At 44.7% G+C, this 14,054-nt stretch overlaps 2 protein-coding genes across 2 annotated transcripts in view; both read right to left on the bottom strand.

Annotated features, from left to right (window-relative positions):
- The window catches only part of LOC111222736 (beta-1,3-galactosyltransferase 1-like), a 95,370-nt gene extending 92,737 nt beyond the window's left edge, over nucleotides 1-2,633 (bottom strand). The window contains exon 1 of the mRNA XM_022746567.1: nucleotides 2,553-2,633. The gene's annotated coding sequence lies outside the window, so the exon portion shown is untranslated. The remainder of the gene's footprint in view (nucleotides 1-2,552) is intronic.
- A 6,693-nt stretch (nucleotides 2,634-9,326) lies between these two features.
- The window catches only part of LOC111222698 (xin actin-binding repeat-containing protein 2-like), a 60,858-nt gene continuing 56,130 nt past the window's right edge, over nucleotides 9,327-14,054 (bottom strand). The window contains exons 9-11 of the mRNA XM_022746506.1: nucleotides 10,934-14,019; nucleotides 9,496-9,629; nucleotides 9,327-9,416 (exon numbers count right to left, since the gene is read on the bottom strand). Coding sequence (XP_022602227.1) covers nucleotides 9,535-9,629; nucleotides 10,934-14,019 — 3,181 coding nt within the window. The 3' untranslated portion in view covers nucleotides 9,327-9,416; nucleotides 9,496-9,534. The remainder of the gene's footprint in view (nucleotides 9,417-9,495; nucleotides 9,630-10,933; nucleotides 14,020-14,054) is intronic.

The following is a 14,054-nucleotide window of genomic DNA, read 5'->3' as shown; positions in this document are numbered from 1 at the left end:
TAAATGAGTTAAAACGAGGCCTATTAGATGCACACCCAGGGGCTTGCTTCCTCTCACAGGATGTCAATAAGATGTAGTTTACAACACAGCAGATGTAAACAGCCTATTTATATGTATAAAGGCTGTGATAAGACTTAGATGTGTTTAATAGTGATTTACTAGTTAGAGGCGTTTAAGAGAGGTTGAACAGCATTGATTTTTTTTGGGGGGGGCGGGGGCTTACAGGCATTATGAGGAGAAAATTCTGAGGGTCTCCTTTCAGGGTTGTAGCAGTAAATCATTGATCCAAAATCGTTATCATTCTCATTTTTGAAGGGACTGAACAGCTGTGGTCTGATGAGGATTTAAGGGTGGGAACTCTACGATCTGCGTCCTGTTTCCACTCTGATTTAATTCTGAAAATCCTGACTGGAAGTTGTGATTCATAACTTTCTTACCATTTTAGTTTATAAGGAGTATTTGTTTTGACAGGGCTGTTATTTATTAATATCTATCTTCATATCTAAGTGTTTTAATTCAAAAGTTAAGTCGTCCCATCTCCTGTTTCTGTACCTGCACTGTAATGGCGTTTTCAGACAGACCGCGATGGCGCAGCGTTCAGGGGAGTCGCGTACGACAGAGCAAACATAGGCGGAGTTTTCCAAACTTCTAGCGGGACACGTCACTATGAAGCAGGAAGCTCCCGATGTGTTAAGAGTCTATCGCTGCCAGCAACAAAGATGCATCTTTCCAGTGCTAAGAAACAAGCGCTTAGCATTAGCAACGCTAATAAGCAGCAAGGGAGAGGCTGTGCCAGCTGCAGTTAGCGGGCTAGCTGTTTAACAGTTAGCAGCAGGCTGGTTAGCAACGACTAAACTTTTAAAATGAGATATGTAAATATAGCAGCTTTTACTGAGGGGATCTGTGCGATTCATATGCAAAGTAGATCACACACCAAAGAAAGATAAAAGATTATCAGATCACCCACCCCTAGTTTCTAATTCCTAGTTTTTTTTTTTGAGCTTTAGTGACAGAAAATGACTTCATCTTAATCCAACAGAGGCTTTACAGCGATGTTGCAGAGTGCCAAGAGCAAAATGGGGATTTTTTTTTTTTTTTTTTTTTTAAAAAGGAAGTCGAGCAAGATGAGATCAATTAACATCTTTGTGCTTGTCTGGAAACACAGAATCACCAGGGCAGATCTCCAAACCCATGTTCATCACTCGCAGCTGAGATCATCCATGTGTGCCAGGTACCCATTTTGATATGTCATTGCCTAATTGAGATTAAACCACTGTATTTCATGTCACAGGAGGTGACTGGAGGACTATGGGACATTTTCTAAAATTAAATGGAGCATCCCCGCCCCCCCCCCACACACACACACACACTTTTACAATATCAGTACCTGGTCGTGGGCCAGTACACAGGCTTAAATGAGAGAATTTGGCAGAGCTGCCTGTATTAACGACATAGGCGGCGTTGTAAGGTTGAAAGCCACGGTGCTCACAAAAGAGATGGACTTGGCTTCTCTGGGATTACCCCGCGACAAGAAACAGTGTAAAGGAGTATTGATGTAACCACTTCAAGGGGCGCTGTAATTCCAGAAAAAAAGAGGAAGAAAAAAAAGAGGATCAGTCCTGCAGGAGGGAGATGCGTCTGAGATCCGTGGCATTCGTGTTTCAAAGCAGCTGTCAAAATAAATTGCTAGAAATGGATTTCTGGAGGCTTAGCCATACTGCTCACAGCAAGCAGAGACACTGGCTGTGAATTGTTGTTATGACCCCTTGACTACAAGGTAAAATCCCATTGAGCAGCTTGCCACAGAGGGTTATATCCCCCCTGCTCTCCACCTCTACTGCCCCTTTCACTTCCCTGGAAGAGAGTAGCAGTGTCTGACAGAGTGATAAAACACAGCGTGGTGACACTCATCCACTCATCCCTTTATGCAATGAAACAGAAGGCTGATGGGTTTTACTAGTTCATGTTAAGTGACATGGATTAGCAGCCAGATAAATCATTGTACTCCATATTAGTCTATAAAGTGCACAGCATTATGAAATGCACAATGTTCTCATCTACTTATCTGGATTTATTTTGTCTCTGCACCGGCTCTCTTTCCCTCACACATTTAAATGGCAATAAGCCAGACACCACTGAGCTTACTTCTTATTTAAACGGTGGCATGCACTTAAGCAGCAAGCGGTGATTCCTGGTTATCCTAATGACTCCACACACACCTCTGAAGACAAAACTGAAATGTATTCAAAGTGAAGCTTCAATATCAAGTTTAAAAACCCCCCACTGTTACCTCAGCACAGTGCAGGAAAAAAAAAAAACAGCCTCCTCCCGCCACATTAGAAATTGAAAAATTAACAAACAGCAAGGGTCAAATAGCGCATTCATAAACCACACCAGCAGATGATGGACACAGAGAGCGGTTAACTCATTTTCACTTCCAAAAAACAGCATCTATCCGGTGGCGGGAGAGCGCCTGAAGCGAACAATTAGTGGCCACAAAACGTGCATACACCGGGCAAACATCACATTTTTCAGCGTTTCCGGTCACCTACCGCTGCTGTCCTCCGTGTCCCGTCGGCACAACTTGCTCTGGATGCCGCTGAGCTCCGGCTCCGTCCGCTCCACACCGCGCGGATTCCTCCTCTGCTCTGCGTCTCGCGCTGCACGCTCGTGGAAGCGGCGGGTGGGGGTGGAGAAGGGTGGACGGGGAGAGGAAGGGAGAGGAGAGGAGAGGAGGGATGGGAGGAGAGGAGCCGTCCAATCAGCGGCCGCCTGATGGGGGGGAGCGATAGCGGCCAATCGGCCCCGACGAGGAGGCTGATGCTGCTTTGTTTAACGGGGATTGACTTTCAGGCAACGGAGCGACTGCTGCCTGTCACGCCGGAGTGATCTGATGGCATCTGGGCAAAAATAAACCCACGTCCCGGTTAACTGCAGGGGTGGAGACAGGGGGAGTATCAGCGGAATGACTGACTGGTTCTGTCAAGGACAGGTTTATATGACAGAAACCACACTATTAATGTCCATATGTACACACACTGGTATATGTAATCTCTCTACAATAAGTCAAGTTGATTGGACAATCAACAGCAAATTAAATGGTTTGGATCAGTGTTATTACATATACAAAAAGTAAAGTATATAAATAATGTTTTAAAACAAAATCATCTTTAATTATCTTTTTTTCTCATATTAAGGCCTATCACTGTGGTAAGCCAATGATAGGAGGACAAGTGATCCCCCCATCAACAATAAATACTGAACTTCCCCTGCTTTCAGTTGAATCCTGAATGTTCAGTCCTTATCATTATTAAAATAAAAACTGCCCTGAAAAGTCTTTATTTGGCGTCCATACTGTTAAGGAGTTGTTTTTTGATATTTTAAATTGGGTCATGAGTTGGAAAAGGTTGGTAACCACTGATTTAGATAAAATAATAATCATATTTTATATTATATTACATTTAAAGAGATAATGGTGACTGAAAATGTTCCTGCTGGACTCCTTTCCTGTCTTGACACCAGTGGAAGTGATGGGTAAAATCCACAGTTTTTAATGTGTCCGCAGTTCAGCAAAAGTTCAACTCTAAGTGAGACAGGTCAGCATGGGGGGTTAGATGCTCAGACATGATCAGAAAGCAGAATACATCCTGTCCACGGCCCAAATATGGGTCATATACAGCATGATTGTCAGATGCTATTTCCACATCTGGAGCAGCTGCCAGTCAGCACCAGAGGATAAATAGCCAGATATCTGCCCGGATATATTAGTAGCCTATACGGGCCAGACTCGGTCCGCGAACACAGGCATATATTTGGCCAGAAGTTTTATTTATTTTATAATGAAGTGTGGTGAAACATACTGAAGGTTACAACACCAACATCAATTTACGACCCGCCGGCCCGTGTAAGGCAGTTAGAAGTTATGGATGGAGTAAATGCTTAAAATTTGTCAATATAGTCAGGCTGTACCTCGATAGGTCGGTTAGAGTCTCTACAATTCAAATATTGAGTTCATTTTGCGCTAACTATAAGCACATAAATATGATTTACTCATATCTACCAGGTGTACCAGCGGAGTGTGGTGACTGCTTACCTTAAAACTCTGGTTCTCGCTGGATTCCTCCGTTATCTGTGTTCCTTTAGTCCATAACGGTCCACAAGGTCACAAAAATCATAAAGGTTCCTTATAAAAGTATTCCAGGTTATGAATATCGACATGAGAAGTCCAAAGCAGAAGACTGATTGATTTGTATCCATTTCTCTTCCCTCACTTCTCCTCTTTCTCCCTCCTTCCCGCTCCACCTGCGGCTGTTAGCGGCTCTGCTACCGTTTGTTAGCTTTATGGCTACAAAATGGCGGCCTCCCTGTAACGGTAACGATCGGAGCAGATTTCACCAGAGACAGTAGAGAAACTACATAGAGGATCTTTGATTTCACCACAGAGAGTAGAGAAAATGTATAGAGGATCTTTGATTCCACTTCAGGGGAAGACAGCGAACATAAGACGTAATAACGTCTCTCCATCGAAAAAAAAACTGTTTTATTCACAGATTTTCTGACTCGCTAATAGATAGACGTCTCCCCTGACCAATCAGAGCAAATTATGGGGGCGGGCACTTCAGAGGCAGGGCCAATAGGCTTTGAGAGGTGTGGAAACAGCTGAGAGCAGGGATCAGCTCTGTTTCAAATGGTTCCCAAAGGTTTCCTAGGCATAAAAAAAAAACACTGAAGTAGTTTTCTATTATTTCATATCGAAGAGTTAAAGCAAATTTGTCCCAGTTTTCCTTTTAGAGAGGTTTATGGGCGCCAGTGAACAAATGAACTATAAAGGACTATCAAACTAAACAATTAGGCCTAGAGGCCTTGAAGCTTCACAGAGCAGTTTTTGACAAGATGTAGACGTACTGTGGATCTTTTCATTGTTCCTGTATAAAGTATATCTTATTGTTTGTTATGAAATATTACTATTTTGCAGACGAGGACTCAAAAATACGAAGATAAAAAAAACATGTATGAGCTGATGTAGTTTAGGTTGGATTGTAGTCACGTGCAAAACAAGCACATTATCATAAACTACAACACGTGACCTTTGAAAGTCTCATAAATCGATTTTGGCCTTAGAGTTCTTCTGTTACGAGCTCAAAACATTTACTTATGGAAGTTGATGCAAATTAGGTTTAAAACAGTTGGGCTCTCTATTAAACAGGATTATCTCCATATTCAAAGTGTACCATCAGCGCAACACAATGCTCCTGTCTTCATTAGCAGTTTGGTTTTGCTTTGCAGCAAGGGAGCACCCACACACAGAGACTAAACTGCATTTAAAGTAATTCCCAGTCAACCGTCCCAAACTTTGAACACCCAGCCTACTCCTGTTTCTAATGTTTTTTAGTTGTATTCCTTTTTAGTCTTTAGTTTCCACAGACAGTGTACTAAAGAGACTTTAACTCACTTGATTTAGCAAACTCAAACTGCTGAGGCTCCATATTTCCCCCAGATAAGATTTACTATTTCACATAGATGGTGGGTTTTAGTACAACAGAACAGTACAACACCTGACTATTGTTGAAAATAATAACTGACAAATTATTGACAATGACAATAATTGCCAATTATAGTCCTTAATCACTCCTCCTCTTTACAGGCCTACATGCTGTGAAAGGATCCCTCCCTATCTATTGGTTATCTTCTGAAGTTACAGCCACCAACAGGAAATATTTTATTTAAAGTATTTTTTCGGCCTTTTTATGTCTTTATCAGAGATTTGAGAGGAGAAAGAGATGGGACACGATAAGAGATAAAGGTACCTGTATCCAGTTTATATGTTATGATTATTGTGGCCAAAAAATACCATGATAACCCCATTGTATCAAACCTTCCTGCAATACAGCTATTTAGGCTGAATTGGATTTATCAGATGGAATAAGTGCGGAACAGTGAACCATATAATGCAATTTTGTTGGACTCTGCAAAAGAGTTGATATATATATGCATATACAGTATATGTATATATAAAAAATCAACTAAAAACCTTCGACGCACGAGCAGGACTGAGAATTACTTCAAATGCAGCAGAGTCTGTGTGGGCGCTCCCCTGTGGTAAAGCAAAATAAAACTGCTAATGAAGACAGGAGCGCTGGGTTTTGTGTTTGTGGTGCCCTATGAAAATGAAGATAAACCCCATAATGACGATAATGGAAATAGTTGCCAGTGTTGTTATCATCAGAAAACCCCCAGGCCACCAAGGCACTTGATTTGTCTAACTCGGAGTGCTGAAGCCTGAAACAAGCTTTGGCTGAACTTAAAAGAGTAATCCACTCGGTGGAGAGTGGGGACTGTGAATTTTGTTTCCCATCCCTTCCACTGGAGTCATGTTGAGGAATCTCTTCAGAGCCATTATGGAGAGGAGGAACATCTGCAGTGGCTTGGCTTGAATGATATAAAACATGTAATATCTCAATTTTTATAGCCAGTTACATATAATCATATTAATGTATTTTATATTTCAGGTGATGCTGCCACTAAACAACAGTTCGAAGTTTTATTTGTCACATGTCAAGGTAAAATATAAAGAAAAGCAAAGCAGTGAAATGAGGGTTGGACTCGGCAAAAATCGACATTATGAAAAGTATCACATAAATATTGCGATATTCAATATTATCGAATATCGGCCCGAGCCTGGCAGTGGCCAATCACTCTTGTAGACTACAGTTCATAATAGGTATGTGATTATTGATTGAAGACTGCTCTTTACGCTCTGGTGACCCACCAGGCAACAAACCATACTGCAGCAGACTCCCAGTCCTCTTATCAATCTGTATTTTCATTGCAACAGATAACACTGTTTGGGGTATTTTTAACAGCAGTGGGGTATGTATGGGTTTAAAGCTGCTTGGCAGGGGAGTAAACAATTAAAAATGTACAAAATTGCATCTACTTTGGATTGTCATTGAAAAAAGCCCAATTAAAAAGATGCCAAACAGCATTTGAAGAGAGGATGCTGAATTATTGAACCAGCACCAGTGTTTCCCCAGCTTAAGGGAACTGTCATCACAACGTCGCATGACCCCACAGTGAATTTGTAAAGCCATTACTTTTCTGACACTAAAGTACAGTTGTTTTCTTTTTGTTTGTTTTTTTTGCTGGTGTAATTAACATTGCGGTATATCCTCTTTTCAGGCAATTACCCTGCATGTTCAAGCTGTAACTGAGGTGGGGAAAAAATCTGTCAGAGGTGACAAAAGCCACCTAATGGAAAAATCTGTAACTCCTACAACAGGCCTGCTCAATCAGTGAAAATCAATACGCCTTTCACCGAGGAGATCTCGGCCGGGCTGTGTTATCTAGGTAGGCTATACATCAAACCCAGCCAGGACGCATAAAGGGAATACAGCTAAGTCCAGCTTGTCTGTGCACCTACTGATTAACAAGTCATATATTGTTGAGTTCATGAAGCTTTATTTCAACCAGACGTGATAGAAATGAAAAACCTCTTTATTCAGACACAGGAGAAAGCTCAAAGACAAAATACAGCTTGTAGTTAATGCACATATTGCAAAATTTGAAAATAAAGCCCTGTTTAGATCAGTCAGCAAAAATATAGATATGCATACTAAGTAACATAAAGAAGAATTTCCATGTCTCTGCACACCAGGTGCGTTCAAACAAAGCTAGGTATTGAATAAAAGAGCAGGAGTATGATTTTAAAACTCAGTACAAAAACACTAAATTGAATCAGAGCAGTTCATCTCTCCATGGACTTCGATGATTGATAATTACGTGTGGTCAACGCTGCCTGATTAGAAGCTGAATGTCACTCGTCGTCATCGTAGTATCTGTTCCTCTTGATCTGCTCCTCCGCCGTCAGGCCTTCGCCGCCGCCGTCGTCTTCGTCAGCCCACAAAGAAGTGCCATCTCTTCCTGCGCCGTAGCTTGTGACAAAGCTGTCACCGCTCTCATCCTTTCCCCTCACATCTCCTGCGCCGTCTCTCGTCTCCATCCCGAAATCCAAGAGGTCGTCCAGCGTCGACACCAGAGGCGTCTCCCCGGCAGGCTGACTGAAGATGTCAGATTTGAAATCAGATAGCAGACTGGAGGTGCTGGTGCTCAGGCCGGCGAAAATGTCCTCCAGGAAGCTCGATGTGCTAATCTTTGGCTCGGCGGCTTCGCTTTTGAAAGCGAGCGCTCCCTCGGCTGTCTCTGTAAGGAAATTTGTGTCTGAATAGTCTGTGGCTTCAGTGCATTTGGCACCCACTGGCACAAAAGCATCATCCCTCTGTGCCAACTGCAGCACGTCACTTGGCATCCATTTTGATTCTTCACAGCGATCAGCCTCAAAGAAATCTGCTCCTCTGGTCGTATCTGTCAAAAACAGCGACTGATTTTCCTCCTCGTCCTCATTAAACCCTTGAAACAGGATTTCATGGTCAAGCAGCGTCTGGCCTTTGTTATTGTTGTTGTTGGAGTTTGCATTCAGCGCCTGTTCCACCGTCGCCTCCTCATCTGTCAGTGTGACCTTTGCCGCCTCCCCATTGTTCATGCCATCATTATTTCCTTTATCTATCTCCTCCTGGCTCTCCGTCTCACCTGCTGCACCTTCTCCCTGCCTGTCATGTCCGTTTACTTTCACTTCCTCCGCACTTTCTACACTCTTCCCCTCGTCCCTCTCCGGCACTTTCCAGCTTTCCGCGGCTCCACCGTCATTCCCATCACTTTGTTCTTTCGTTTCCACTCCAGGCGGCACTTCAGAGTCCATTTCAGAACCCACTTGCGTCGCAGCCTCAGAGCCGCTGTTGGACTCTTTAGATTCTCGAGTGTGAATAACACACGCTGGCTCCTCAGCAACTGCTACTAGAGTCTCCGGCTCTGCTGGAGTTTCTTCAGACTTTCTCACATTCTCTGTTAAACAGGCACTCTCCTGCACCTTGTCATTTTCCTGGGGTCCATTTTGTTCTCTAGCTGCAGGTATATCAGTCTCTTTAAATAAAGGCTTCACAGGCTGATTCATGTGGTCATTTTCCTGAGCGGAGCCCTCCTTAGGGGGCCACGATGGCTTCACCAACTTCAGCTCCTCCCCAATAGTGAAGGCTTTCTTTGGAGAATCTGTCTGCGGAGGCCACACGACAGAAATCTTCGCTGTGGGCTTTTTGTTTTCATCCACTGATTTACCCGCGTCATAATCCTGAGCAGCTGATGAGCTCTGAGCAGCGGAACATCTGTAATCTATGACTTTCTTTTCAGGTGATGGTGATTTGACTTTTGTCTTTTCAGCTGAATCCTGCTGAGTCTTATTAGTCCATTGTTCTTTGTGTGGTTTCTGTCCAAATCCCTCGTCGTAATTTCCTTTGGACTTGAACAGTTGCTTGAAGTGTGGTTTGCAGTACATCCGTCCATGGAGAGAGGCGTAGTTGCCAAGACTGGTGAAGAGAAAAAAAAGGTTAAAAGAGTGCAAGGTGGAAGAATAAGAACGCTTTGTGCTCTGTGAAGCAGATTCACCTTAGTTTGCCTCTGCAGTGTTCACAGCGAAAGCAGCTTTTATGGAAGTTTTGTTTGTCTGCGATCAGCGACTCCATGGGGTACACCCTCTTCCGACACACCCTGCACAGTTCGCACTCTGGAATTCGAATTTTCTGCAGGAAGAAGAAGGAAACAGTTTTTATTTTACAGCACTGATATGCCTTTAATTTCCTAGTAGGTAATTTAATGCAAATTACAGGGAAGATACAGACGTTAAATTTCCACTGAATTAATTCCAATTAATTGCTAATAAATTTCTCTTGGGACTTGAGAGTCTAACGAACATTGATTTTCCCTTCCACAACATTTTCTTTGGGTTAGTGGCTTTACATACATCTTCATGTCTAAACATGGCGTAACACAAGTAGCACAAGTATAAAAGCGACCTTAGCTTAGGTTTAGTGGTCACAGTGGTCACACCAGACCACGAGAGGCTGTAGCAGCTTGTTTATAACTTTCTACTTCTCATTAGTAAAAGTGAGATCGTTATTTATTCCTTCAAAAGGTCTAAAGTCTCACTTTAAGTCAGTGTTCAACAGCAAATATGTAATTCTCTGTATAGTTTTTTTTTTGCAAATTAATGTAAGTTAATTAAAAATGTCCATTACAATTTATTGTAGGTCTGTAATGTAATATAATATAATAAATAATGAACTACTTGTGTTTAAATGTACAATTCCTATAATAATTAATACTAAATTACATCTTTCTTTCCTTAGAAAGTGTTAAAATATAATGAGATTATAAAAAATGATTTAAAAAAGGACAAAAAAGGAACTGTATAATAAGGGATGACAGCAAACACAATTAAACTGCTGTTATCAACTGTGTTAGTGTGGATCCTTCTAGAGATGATGCACTGTAGAAAAATGCACTATATTATAATTAGTATCAGTATTACAATTGCAGGGTTTGAGAGACCATTCTTTGACTCCCTGGTAATTATCTAGAAGTTAAAAATACTTTATTTTGAAATTCCTTATGAAAACCTTATCTTCAAACTGAAAAGTTTAAAGTATTATTTTTAATTTCCAGCCGATTGTCTCGCAGCGAGAACAGCGTCACACACCCAGGAAGGAGAGATATTAGTTGAATATGTTAGCATCACTTCCAGCTGCACACATCACAGGCATGAATAAACAGGACAAAGTGACACCTGTGGAAGTTAAAAGGTGTGTAAAGTGAGAGCTGCTCCGAGCGTCGACATTTCAAATAAAGGGGAACACATCAAAAGAAACTCACGGGACGAAAACAACAGTGTCAAACTCGTGTTAATGCTTTTTTTTATTATTATTATTATTATTATTATTTGTATTTTCACACAATGCAGATGATGCCTTTAAATTTTCACACACGAGGGATGTTAAACACACCGTCAGGCAGGTTTAGTATCCTCATGCCGCGCGGCTCGGTTTACCCGTCACGACAGTCTCGTGCTGGTGCGTTACGATCTGCGAGCTCCTCTGCTCTGTGACGCTGAAGCCCAGGTTCTGGAAAACTCCCTGGCTCTCGGCCCACGACTGCTGGAAGCTCCTCAGCAGTTCCTCGGTGGTGGCCTCGGGGGGCACGGCCACCGTCGGGACACTGCCTCTCACCACGTCGGCGTAGGACGGGGGGTTACCGCGGGTCAGGGAGCTCCCCGAGCGCGTCTCGCTCATCGTCTCCGTGGTCACGTTTCCAAAGTCGTCGACGCTGCAGAATTGCTCGGTGACCAGCGTCGTCTCGGAGTGACCCGCCGGCTCCGAGTGGGCCGACTCAGACTCCCTTCGTTCTATCTGCTCTCTCAGCTCGCGGGCGGCCTGAGAACTATGCTCTCCCGTCTCGAACACGTCCTTTATCGCTTTGACTTTGAACATGGGGATTTCGTCGGTCCTCTGAGCGTGCGGGTCGGCCTCTGCTTCCTCCGTGTCGCTCCCCAGCCTCTCTGTGATCACAATCGGCTCCTTCCTGGAGTACACTTTTGGTTTGGGAGACTCGAATCTGTTCACCAGCTTCGACAGGTCGACCCTCGGCAGATCCTCTTTCAGAAGATCTAAGGTCACGACCTCGGCGCCTTCCTCGGCCTCAGGCCCGAGACGTTCGGGGATATCGATGGGATCCCTCCGCATGTACGTCCTGTTCACCTCAGCCCTCTGCGCCTCCTCGAAGAAAGACTTTTTGTCCTTGACGGTCATCATGGAGTCGCCCACTTCTGCGACATCCACTGACCCCTGCTCGTGCTGCTCCACCAGAGTCTCGCCGTCGCTGAACGGGGACGGTTGCTCTCTTTCAGCCGCCAAACTCTCGGGTACCGGCGCGGGAGGAGGAGGAGGAGGAGGAGGAGGAGGGGTGACGCCGCCGGAGAGCTTGGAGGTTGAGTCCCTCAGCTTCATCAGCTTCTCCGAGCGGCTCATGGTGGGAGACGGCGTGGCCCTGCTGAAGGTGGACGTGGGCGTGTGCGACTTGCGAGGAGGGGGCGGCGGCGTCCCCATGGATTTGTAAGGCGGAGGAGACGGCGTCACTCTGCGCGGCGAATCCACCCTCCTCGATTCAATACTGATGAAGGTGGGTGAGGGGGTACGGATGCTCGCCAACGGAGAGGACACCTCCCTCAGCTCCTGATGCGACATCTTCTCTTCCACCACTTTCTTCTCGGTTTTGGAGAAGCCGAACATCTTGGCGGACGCGCCGCTGAAAACCCTCTTGTCTGGTTTCGGGAGAACTGGCGGAGGCGCCGGCGGTTCCTCTTTCTCTTCTTCTCCCTGCTTTTCCACAGCTGTCGAGTTCTCCTCCAGGAACGTGATCTTTGTGTGAACAATATTCCTCACATAGGCCATCAACTCTTTCAACTTTTTCTTACTTTGCTGTTTAGCTATTTCGCTTAAATTTTTCTTCTCATCCGCGCCCGTCACCCACTCAGGGAGCTCGCTTATAATCATCCTGACAGTGTTGGAGTCTATTTTGCTCGGCGTGCCCTCCAGCTCTTTTATTTGAGCGAGCAGCCTCTGCATCGCATTACATCTCTCTAAATCTGTGATTTCTTCTGAATGAGCCTCGTCCTTCTGGCCCGTTTTCCCCGTCACTTTCACAGACGCACATTTCGTCTCACCTCTCGCCTTCCCCACCTTTATCTGTGTTTTATTTGTTTCCGCTGCTCGTTGCTTTACTTGCTGCGTCTGCATCTGAACGGCCTCTTGCCTCTCCGTCACCACCACCGCCGCCGCCGCCTCCTCGTGTCTCTGAATGTGCTCTGCCTTCATGCTCTGCTGACTGTGTGTGACAGATACATGGCCTTGCCCTTGGTGAGTCGCTGCAGATGTTATCTTGGTCACCTTAGGCATTAAAACCGTAACCGACGGCGACAGCTTCACTTCAGCCTCCTTCTTTTGCACCTGCTTCACCTTTTTTGTGTGAACCTCGACTTCCTTCGCAGGTGGGGTCACCTGACTTTTCTTCTCCTTTACTTTCATTTCTGTTTTCATCTCAGTTCTTGCTGATGTCAGCTGGATGTTTTCCTGACTCACATTTGTTTCGCTCGTCCGTGACACGCTACTTTTCTCTTGCTGTGAATGCATTTCACTTTTCATTACATCCTTTTGTCCCGAGCTGTCGTACTTTTCCTCTTTCTTCTCCGTCGGCATCTTAAAGGTTTTCACCTTGAAACTCGGAGTTACCTTTGGAATTTTAGTGGGTTGAGAAGGACTCATTTTTCCCTCCTGTGTCGGAGGCACATTAATATTCTTTACATCCTCAGCTTTCAATGTGACCGCAGCCTGGCTTTGAAGATTTACATTTTCCTGGACAGCACTCTGTGTGGCAGTGATAGACCTGGTGCTGGATTTCTTAATAAACTGCTGCTGCTCCGCCGTGGAGGAAGTGACCACGTTCGAGCATGACTGGACTTGGATATGTGAGGCCTCATGGTGAGACTGAGAGACAGAGGAGGTCTGATGTTTGGGTGCAGTTTGACTCTTTTTAACAGCATCAGCTGAGGCGAGTGTTTTTTCTGAGGAGTGCATTTTTTCCACGGACACATTTGAAGATCCGGCGGCTAATTTCTTATTTACCACTGAGATCACGGGCTTGCTCAAAGGGATCTGGGAAGGGGTTTTCTTTGCAGGTGGGTGCTGTGCCAATGTTTCCTCTTTGGAAATGCTCTCGGCTTCTTCGACCTTTGCCCTCGTCACTTCTGTCATCACCTCTCTCTCGGCGCTGTGTGCTGTAGAAAGCTCGGGACTGGCGGCAGAGGAGGGGGTATTGACCGGTGGGGAAGTGGGAGTTGTGACTCTACTCTGATCCGTTTCCTCTTTCTCCGTCCTCTGTTGGCGATACCGTTCCTCTGCGAGCATGAGAGGGGTTTTAAACTTGCGGGCGTAAGGTCTAGGGTTTGGGGTTGGCGCAGGGTCAGGAGATGGGGGCAGTTTGATGGGTGGGACGAACCTTTTGGTCTCTCTCTGCATCGGTTTCACTGCCGGGGCGCTTGGTATTTTCGTTGCTGCCGATTCAGACTGGATCTGTTTGCTCGTTTCAATCTGTTTGCTCGTTTCGATCTGTTTGCA

This window comes from Seriola dumerili, unplaced genomic scaffold (assembly GCF_002260705.1).
Source record: "Seriola dumerili isolate Sdu_G_001 unplaced genomic scaffold, Sdu_1.0 BDQW01000105.1, whole genome shotgun sequence".
Classification (NCBI taxonomy): Eukaryota; Metazoa; Chordata; class Actinopteri; order Carangiformes; family Carangidae; genus Seriola; species Seriola dumerili.
This window is presented reverse-complemented; position numbering and strand designations above follow the sequence as displayed.